Source organism: Gadus chalcogrammus, chromosome 7 (genome assembly GCF_026213295.1).
Source record: "Gadus chalcogrammus isolate NIFS_2021 chromosome 7, NIFS_Gcha_1.0, whole genome shotgun sequence".
Lineage (NCBI taxonomy): Eukaryota > Metazoa > Chordata > Actinopteri > Gadiformes > Gadidae > Gadus > Gadus chalcogrammus.
In genome coordinates, this window is record NC_079418.1 from 30959782 (window position 1) to 30969730 (window position 9949).

The following is a 9949-nucleotide window of genomic DNA, read 5'->3' on the forward strand; positions in this document are numbered from 1 at the left end:
CCCACCCTAACCCCGTCACCTAGACCATAACACACCCCACCCTAACTCCATCACCTAGACCATAACACACCCACCCTAACCCCGTCACCTAGACCATAACACACCCCACCCTAACTCCATCACCTAGACCATTACACACCCACCCTAACCCCGTCACCTAGACCATAACACACCCACCCTAACCCCGTCACCTAGACCATTACACACCCACCCTAACCCCATAACACACCCACCTTAACCCCATCACCTAGACCATTACACCGTATCCTAACCCCGTCACTAGGCCATAACACACCCACCCTAACTCCACCACGTAGACCATAACACACCCCACCCTAACCCCGTCACCTAGACCATTACACCGTATCCTAACCCCGTCACTAGACCATAAAACACCCACCCTAACCCCGTCACCTAGAGACCATAACACACCCACCCTAACCCCATCAGTAGACCATAACACACCCACCCTAACCACGTCACCTAGAGACCATAACACACCCCACCCTAACCCCGTCACCTAGACCATAACACACCCACCCTAACCCCGTCACCTAGACCATAACACACCCACCCTAACCCCATCACTAGACCATAACACACCCACCCTAACCCCGTCACCTAGAGACCATAACACCCCATCCTAACCCCGTCACCTAGAGACCATTACACCCCACCCTAACCCCGTCACCTAGACCATAACACACCCACCCTATCCCCATCACTAGACCATAACACACCCACCCTAACCCCATCACCTAGACCATAACACACCCACCCTAACCCCGTCACCTAGACCACAACACACCCACCCTAACCCCGTCACCTAGAGACCCATTACACCCCACCCTAACCACATAACATAATTTAGTCCTGTATCGATGCATTGCGTATCTCAACAGGAGGCGATCAAAAAGAAAGCACGACATTCAAAAGACACAAATCCTGTTTATTGTAATGAGTTAAAAACAGAACAGGCAGAAGTACTCGAGCTCAAAAACAAAAAAAGTCATCCTCAAACAAAAAGTCATCTTTTAAAGTCCTAGAGAGCCCGTCAGTGACAGACGTCACTCCGTGGGTTTATATACAATGTGTCCGTACAGAGGGTTGTGACGTCGGGGCATGAGGGGTCCGCTGGGAGGAGCGGGGAGGGGGGGGAGGAGGTCCGCCCCTCTACTTGACGTACTTCTCCATGAACTTCTTGTGGAACTCGGAGCGCAGCGTGTCGTTGATGAAGCGCTTCTCCTTCCTGGCCTCCTCCACCCCTTTGGCGCAGTTCTTGAAAACCACGTCGTCGTCCCACCTGAGGAAACAAAACACCACCAGAGGTCATGAGGTATTCTGAAACAACAACAACAACAACACCAACACCACCATCGGCCCGGGACCAAAAGTACGAGCGGTTCTGGGCCCCGTTTCCCGATAACGATGGATCTTCGTTCGTACGATCATTCTCCCGATGGATCTTGCGATCCATCGATAATTTCTTTGGAGCGTTTCCCGAAACTCCTCTTAACGTGAACGCGCATTCGCTGCACTCACGACGTCGTAGGATTGTAACTGTCTACTGACACGGTGCTGAAATGGGCTCCGTAGGAGGGGGAGACGCAGGAATGTCGCAGGAAAATTGTGTTAAAAAGGGTTACAATATATCCCCATCAAGGACAACAGCAAAGTAGTATACGAAAAAAATAGACTGCAATTATATGAATGCTAAAGACATTAAAACACAATTGATTAGGCTTAAACCGACATATATCAGTCCTAATCCTGAATGCACTGTGCGTTTCACGGCATTTTCCTCCCTGAAATAATTCCATATGACAAAAAATTAAAAATAGCTTGTGTGACAACTACATTTATCTTAATGGGCTGATTTCTGAAACATGCTTTGCGCAGCAAAGAGAGCCGACTTAATCTGAATCCGCATAAAGGTTTCCTTGATTGATAATTTGATTGGCTATAAAAGCCCCTCCGGAAATAGGGTAAGGTATGTATTGATGAGGAATACAACGAAGCCCACCGTCTGGCCCGGTGCATCGTTGAGCGCACGATCGGGAGGTGGAAGGCGCTTTAGATGCCTTCACAAGTCAGGCGGAGGGCTCCAGTTTTCGCCGGCCAAGTCATGCGCCGTGATATGTGTGACGGCTATGTTGCACAACATTGCAGCTAAGGCTGGGGTGGCATTGCTTGAACCGGAGGACGCTGAGGACGATGACGACGAGGAAGATCGGTGTGAGGACGGCCTCCCTCATAACTACGCGGCTGGTTTTCATGCGCGTCGAAGAGTGATTGAGACTTTTTTTTAACCCCCTCCACCCTCCCACATGTCACTAAACAATCCCGTCAACGTGACCAATCCCCACCATATCCCAGCCTTTTGCCTGCTCCTTTGCTTGTTTTTTATAATTTTTTTTTTTTTTTATTTTTTTTTTTTAATTGTTTTAATTTATTTCTTTTTTTACATTATTTTATGCTACGTTTTATGAGTAGCCTATGTCAGTCTGCACAAATCCCCCCACTTTCTCTCACACATTTTGAGTGCCCTGCCTGCGCAAACATTTTCTGGACTGTTTTATTTTGGCCATTTTAACATCTTTATTAATAAATTAATTAATAATCTTTATTAATTACCAAACTAAGAACATAAAGGCGCAATGCGTTTTAATAAAACGCATCCAATAGACGGAATGTCCGATGGTGTCGCCACTGAGGCTATAGCTGACGATGCTCTTGCGTCGTAGGTACTCGTCCTACGAGTACCTACGAGCACCCCTGGAGTACTCGTTAGCTACGAGCGTTTTCAAGACGTTCGTTCCCCACGATGCTTTCGGGAAACGCGGTGAAAACTCTACGATGCCCTTTCGACGCACTTCACGATCCACTTAGGCTAACGACGCTTTCGGGAAACGGGGCCCTGGTAAACGCTACCAATGGTATGAGTGGTCCTGATAAACGACGGTACCACTGGTATGAGTGGTCCTGATACACGCTGGTACCACTGGTATGAGTGGTCCTGATAAACGCAGGTACCACTGGTATGAGCGGTCCTGATGAACATCAGTACCACTGGTATGAGCGGTCCTACTGGTTTGAGTGGTCCTGAAAAACACAGGTACCGGTAGCCCTGATGAACGGAGCCACTGGGAGCCCTACCTCCTCTTGACGCTGAAGGCGGCAGGGTTCTGAGGCTGGACGGGCTGAGGCTGTCCCGCCAGGTTGATCAGAGGATTCCCACTCAGGATGTTCTCCATCCGGATCCTCTCCTCCTCCGCCTTCTGCTCGCGCTCCTGGGAACACACACACACACACACACACACACACACACACACACACACACACACACACACACACACACACACACACACACACACACACACACACACACACACACACACACACACACACACACACACACACACACACACACACACACACACACACACGTCAGTCAGCCGGCTGTGGTCCTGAAGAGCGCCGGTGTTATGATGAAGAACACCTCGAGGGCCATCCTCACCTTGCGCTCCAGCTCCTCGGCCCGCTCCTTCTTGATCTTCTCCAGCTCTGCGAGCAGCGCCGCGGTGTCGTCGTCGTCGCTGTCCTCGTCCGAGTCCTCGTCCTCGTCGTCCTGTGAGGTCACACAACATGGCCGCCGGGAAGGTTACCTCCACTCAAGACTTTGAAACACATCGTCTGAGCGCACAGACGTTCAACCGTTTGAGACGTCTACTGATGGCTGAGCTTGCATGAATACTAGTTGATCATCGTGAACGGATCAATGAACGGTTGGAGAGCCCCGAGGAGCGCCGTGAATTCTTACATCTGTCAGAGGGTCGTCAGCGTCCAGGTTGGCTGCAGGGATCTGGTCCAATCTGGGTCTCTTGGAGGACGATGAAGACGACGATGACGAGGTGGTGTGGTCTGAAGAACCCAAAAACACGTCACGTTCACGGCTGCACGCTTACTAGCTGAGGAGCATCAGTTCCACTTTCAAACTAAAACCAGCTCGTTATGAAAGATTCGTTAACTCGGGGGTTCGCTAGGGTCAGACCCCAACGTCTGCTGTAAATCCCCCCTCCCCCCCCACACACACACACACAGAATGGTCCACCCAATCAACATGTCTAATATATCAATACGTCTGTAATATATCAATGTGTCTGTAATACACCAATGTGTCTGCAATATATCAATGTGTCTGTAATACATCAATGTGTCTGTAATACACCAATGTGTCTGTAATACACCAATGTGTCTGCAATATATCAATGTGTCTGTAATACATCAACGTGTCTGTAATACATCAACGTGTCTGTAATACATCAATGTGTCTGTAATACACCAATGTGTCTGTAATACACCAATGTGTCTGCAATATATCAATGTGTCTGTAATACACCAACGTGTCTGTAATACATCAATGTGTCTGTAATACATCAATGTGTCTGTAATACACCAATGAGTCTGTAATACATCAATGTGTCTAATACATCAATGTGTCTGTAATACACCAATGTGTCTGTAATACATCAATGTGTCTGTAATACACCAATGTGTCTGTAATACACCAATGTGTCTGCAATATATCAATGTGTCTGTAATACACCAACGTGTCTGTAATACATCAATGTGTCTGTAATACACCAACGTGTCTGTAATACATCAACGTGTCTGTAATACATCAATGTGTCTGTAATACACCAATGTGTCTAATACACCAATGTGTCTGCAATATATCAATGTGTCTGTAATACACCAACGTGTCTGTAATACATCAATGTGTCTGTAATACACCAACGTGTCTGTAATACATCAACGTGTCTGTAATACATCAATGTGTCTGTAATACACCAATGTGTCTAATACACCAATGTGTCTGCAATATATCAATGTGTCTGTAATACACCAACGTGTCTGTAATACATCAATGTGTCTAATACATCAATGTGTCTGTAATACACCAATGTGTCTGTAATACATCAATGTGTCTGTAATACATCAATGTGTCTGTAATACATCAATGTGTCTGTAATACACCAATGTGTCTGCTATATCCATGTTTTTGCGGCCTCCAGTCCAGTCCCACCTCGGGGTCCCCTCTCCCGGGCCTTCTCTCGGACCACCACGCGCTCCCTCTCCTCCAGCTCCCTGCGGAAGTCACGGGCACGGACCTCATCCTGGTTGTCCTGGGTGGGCTGCCTGGGGGGGGGGGGGGGGGGGGGGGGGGGACAGTAGCGTCAGCACCAAGACTCTGAAGATAAAGTAACGCCCCAACCCTCCATCCAAAGCAACTCATCGTGAATTCAGACATTTACATTTTGGGCATTTAGCAGACGCTTCTATCCAAAGTGACTTACAATAGGTTAATTTGTCAGAAGACACATACTGTCTGTAAAGTAAGGATGTTCATAGAAACAAGTGACAGAACCATATGAGACAGGGGTTAGGGCTCATCTGGCAGCAGGAGGCCTACAGGGAGACATTGGGGCTAAATCCATAACCTTTTAGCAGAGTCACACCCTGACCCCTAGGCTACGGCCCTTAGCTCAGCTCAGTCCTGCTCCCAGACCTGTATTTGATCTTTGTGTGTCCGGGCAGGTCGCGGCTGGAGTACTGCTTGGACAGAGCACTCAGGTCCCCCTCTCCCTTGCCCCGGCCCCCCCGGGCGGGCTCGAACGTGGGTCTGGCGGCTGTTGTCATGTTGGACGGCTGCTGCTTGGTTTCAAACACAAGGGTTAGGGTTAGTTAGTGTTAGACCCAACAGGTCAAACACAACAGTCCTACCTCAACAACAACAACAACAGACTCCTCAATAGGGCCTCAGACTGTCACTTGGATATTTGTTACGTTTGTGTATTTGTTTTTACACTTTCGTGTACAGATGCACGTTTGTTTAGATGTGCATCTACTGATCATTTATTTGCTTTGTTGGTCCTTTCCATCTTTAGTAGAGCAATATTGTGAGCCTGAATCAATGTCCCTCTTGATTAATAAAGTACTCGAGACACACGTCAGATTGGAGACCATCTAATGATCGGCTGGTTGATCCGTTATGTTTTTATACCTTAGCAGGAATGGAAGTCAACTTATTTTCTAGCGTACCAACATCGCAGCACACTATCACTGATACATATTAACTATCAGGCTACCATTAAACACTAATAAATACAAAGTATAAGGCTTCCATTTAACACCAATACATATCAAGCATCTGGCTTATAGTAAGTTCTAATTAATAAAAAGCATCAGGCAACCATTAAACGCTAATAAATATATAGTGTATCTCTGAGAACAAGGCTAGCTGAAGTTAGCTTGTGTGGCTAGCTCTAGGATGGATCTAGACGGATTAGTGGATTTAAGCGAAGGTTGAGTCACGGAGAGGCAATGAGATAATAACGAGACAACACTTATTCATTCATTGTTAAAAAGGATCCTAAACTATGTTTTACGAACGAATTAGAGACTTCATACAGACCTGATGCTACACGAGGAAGCGACAACAGACAACAGAGTAACAGCTCAACGTCACTTCCGGAACAAACCTATGTTTGAATGGTGCGTTCACGTCAACTAAGAATTCTTAACTTATATACGTGTCTATGTATCTACAAATATCTACACATCTATATCTACATACCTATCTATCTATCTATCTATCTGTCTATCTATCTATCTATCTATCTATCTATCTATCTATCTATCTATCTATCTATCTATCTATCTATCTATCTATCTATCTATCTATCTATCTATCTATCTATCTATCTATCTATCTATCTATCTATATATATATATGAAAACTTATGGGAAATGGGAATGCTGCAATGAAGAACAACGCAGAGAGAACTTTCTCTCATATCGCTGATTGTTTCCCACTGACCTATTGTTGGGTCGGTACCTCGGGGCACAGGGTCATAGCCCACATTCCGAGCTAATGGAAGTCCCTCAGATTCCTTTGAATGTTCTTACGACATGCATATTGTCACATATCAAATGGCCTATTAATAAATAAATAAAAACGCAATTAAAAAAAAAAAAAATGTCTGCAAGTTGAAACCCAGTTGAGCAAACAACTCATGACCACGCCTGGATGTTCTGCATGCCCCCCCCCCCCCTCCCCCCCAACCCCCAGGTGGGGGCGTCACCTGTTCTTTCTGCTGTTGGGCGGGGATTGGGAGAGGGGTGTGGGGGGGGTTCACGTCGTCCTACCTGAGAGTCAGAGCTTGTCGTGACAGGCTGCTGTTCAGCTCTTCTACAGGTAAGCACCTGGAAAAGCTTCACAACATTACAGGTAGTTACTTTTATAATTTTTTTACATTTATGAATAAAGGAACCTTACCCTAACCCGTTCTATTAAGGACATACTCAAATATAATTGCAATACATGTGACATGTGTATCCTAGAATGATTGAATGTTTGCATAGCACTGAACTTTTCTTGTATTGAGGTCAAAAGTGTTGTAAGGGTTTATATTGCCAGGTCAGTTCTAATATCATATATGTTAGTGCGGTAAAGAAGAAGAGATTTGAATAACTCTGGTTGGAATGTGATTCACCAAACCTTGACAATAGCTCTCCAACCTTTAGTAGTAATAATGTTTACTGAAGAGAATGAGGCATTTTTTTTATTTAAAATACATTATATCAATATGCATTTATTGACCAACATGTTCGTCAAATGGACATGTTTGCAATAATGCACGTTACTCTTCAAATATGTGAAGAACATGCAGCAGGGGTCCAGAACATCTTTACATATCTCACACATATTTGACCTTTCTCTCGCATGAGAAAGGTCAAATATGTGTGAGCTAGAAAATCTCAGAGCAAAGTACAAAATAATTCACGGAAATGTATCCATAATGATACACCTTGGAACAGTATATCTCAGTCCTGACACTTCGGTCTGTTGAGTGGATTTGCTTCGAGCATCCCGCCTCTCTCTCAGGTGGAATGCAGTGGCACAGGCCGGCCAGGCATTCCAGTAGCAAACCAATTTTCACATTGACAAATAGTTAGGGATGGACTGCGTGCCTGTGTGTGTGTGTGTGTGTGTGTGTGTGTGTGTGTGTGTGTGTGTGTGTGTGTGTGTGTGTGTGTGTGTGTGTGTGTGTGTGTGTGTGTGTGTGTGTGTGTGGGTGTGTGGGTGGGTGGGTGTGTGTGGGTGTGTGTGTGTGTGTGTGTGTGTGTGTGTGTGTGTGTGTGTGTGCGTGCGCGTGCGTACACTGTGCAGTGTGAAATGTGCGTCCGTGCAAAGGACTGAAAAAAGACCCTTCAGGACTGAAGGGCTCCTGTTCTACAACAGATCATGCGAGCGTGATTAACTCACGCGAGCCTTCTCACCATCTACTCTGCCCCGTGACAAGTGACATCACAGGTGGGAGTTTGCCACTGAACCCCGAGCCTGAACCCGCAGATCGAGCAGATGGAGGGCGTGTATCCGTGTTATCGTAACCACGGTAACGGAACCCCGTTACCGGTCATACTTCTGGATCGCGTCGCGGACGCCAGCGCTGAGACGGTGCCCGAGGCCAGCCCCCGTCCGGACGGAGAAGCAGGGTGAGTGGTGGTGTCTGATCCCTCTGCTGGGGGCTTTAGTACCTTCAGTACCCAGAGAGACCCCAGCTGAAGGACGGACACGGCCCGGGAAACCAACCTACAACCCTTCAGCTGGGACTCCAACACCACGCCCCCTACAACATCGTGCCCCTATGACGCGATGGAGACGTGTGATTTAATAATAATACATCTGTTTCATCATCCTTACATCAGGATCCCAGGCAATTGGGAAACAAGGGAGCAGAATTCTAAGAAGTAGAAATAAAATGTAGGTTTATAAAAAATACCCGCTAAGAAAATTCACTCGACACTGCTACTATTCAGCATTTAGCAAATGCTTTTACCAAAGCAAAGTAGGCTGGAGGATACACGCAGGATGCAAACTAGGGTACCAAACCCGGTGCCTTTAGTAGAGGGTACGCTCCTCCTCTCCAGATTGAGACACATGTGGGCCTGCTGTGTGTACCTCCGTAGACCATGGTCCCACGCTGAGTCCCTCCTGTTCTCCTCCTCCTGCAGGCGTGCTGCCGGGTCGATGTGCACGCACTGTTACAGACCGATGGACGGGGACAGCTACATCTCCATGGATCAGCCCCCCATGGTTTGCCACGAGGACTGTTTCACCGTGCGTCCACTCAGCCGTCGGTGATTGTTGTTCTGCTGATCCTCATCTGTCTTCTCACTCAGTGTGTGTGTGTCGTGTGTGTGTGTGTGTGTGTCGAGTCTGTGTGTGGTGTGTGTGTGTGTGTGTGTCGAGTCTGTGTGTGTGTGTGTGTGTGTGTGTGTGTGTGTGTGTGTGTGTGTGTGTGTGTGTGTGTGTGTGTGTGATTGAGTGTGTGTGTGTGTGTGTGTGTGTGTGTGTGTGTGTGTGTGTGTGTGTGTGTGTGTGTGTGTGTGTCGTGTGTGTGTGTGTGTGTGTGTGTGTGTGTGTGTGTGTGTGTGTGTGTGTGTGTGTGTGATTGAGTGTGATTGTGTGTGTGTGTGTGTGTGTGTGATTGTGTGTGTGTGTGTGTGTGTGTGTGTGTGTGTGTGTGTGTGTGTGTGTGTGTGTGTGTGTGTGTGTGTGTGTGTGTGTGTGTGTGTGTGTCTGTGTCTGTGTCTGTGTCTGTGCTTGTGCAGTGTGCGGTTTGTGGTTGTATCTTAGGAGACTTGCAGACCCCCATGTTCCTGCGTGGACAGAAGATCCACTGTGAGACCTGTTACTTCAACAGCATCTACTCCTGTGGAGCAGGAGGAAGAGGAGGAGGAGGAGGAGGAGGAGGAGGAGGGGGAGGAGGAGGAGGAGGAGGAGGAGGAGGAGGAGGGAGAGGAGTAGGAGGAGGACAGGAGGAGGAGTAGGAGGAGGGTGAGGAAGAGGTGGAGGAGAGGAAGGGGACAAAGAGGAGGTGGT

The 9949-nt window shown here is 47.3% G+C and overlaps 1 protein-coding gene across 1 annotated transcript; it reads right to left on the minus strand.

Annotated features, from left to right (window-relative positions):
• Positions 1–930: 930 nt before the first annotated feature.
• On the minus strand, positions 931–6571 carry cwc15 (CWC15 spliceosome associated protein homolog). The gene is made up of 7 exons (XM_056594463.1): positions 6476–6571; positions 5570–5712; positions 5087–5199; positions 3821–3921; positions 3518–3628; positions 3157–3290; positions 931–1303 (listed from the first exon to the last, which is right to left on the minus strand). The coding sequence occupies exons 2-7, from the start codon at positions 5698–5700 to the stop codon at positions 1174–1176; spliced, it is 720 nt and encodes a 239-aa protein (XP_056450438.1). The 5' UTR covers positions 5701–5712; positions 6476–6571; the 3' UTR covers positions 931–1173.
• Positions 6572–9949: the final 3378 nt, after the last annotated feature.

Excerpts from the sequence above, each read along its gene's own strand:
- cwc15 (XM_056594463.1), bottom strand. The coding sequence starts at position 5,700 with ATGACAACAGCCGCCAGACCCACGTTCGAGCCCGCCCGGGGGGGCCGG. Across the intron at positions 5,200-5,569 it reads CACACAAAGATCAAATACAG|GCAGCCCACCCAGGACAACC; the intron begins GTCTGGGAGCAG and ends CCCCCCCCCCAG. Across the intron at positions 3,922-5,086 it reads CCGGGAGAGGGGACCCCGAG|ACCACACCACCTCGTCATCG; the intron begins GTGGGACTGGAC and ends TGGGTTCTTCAG.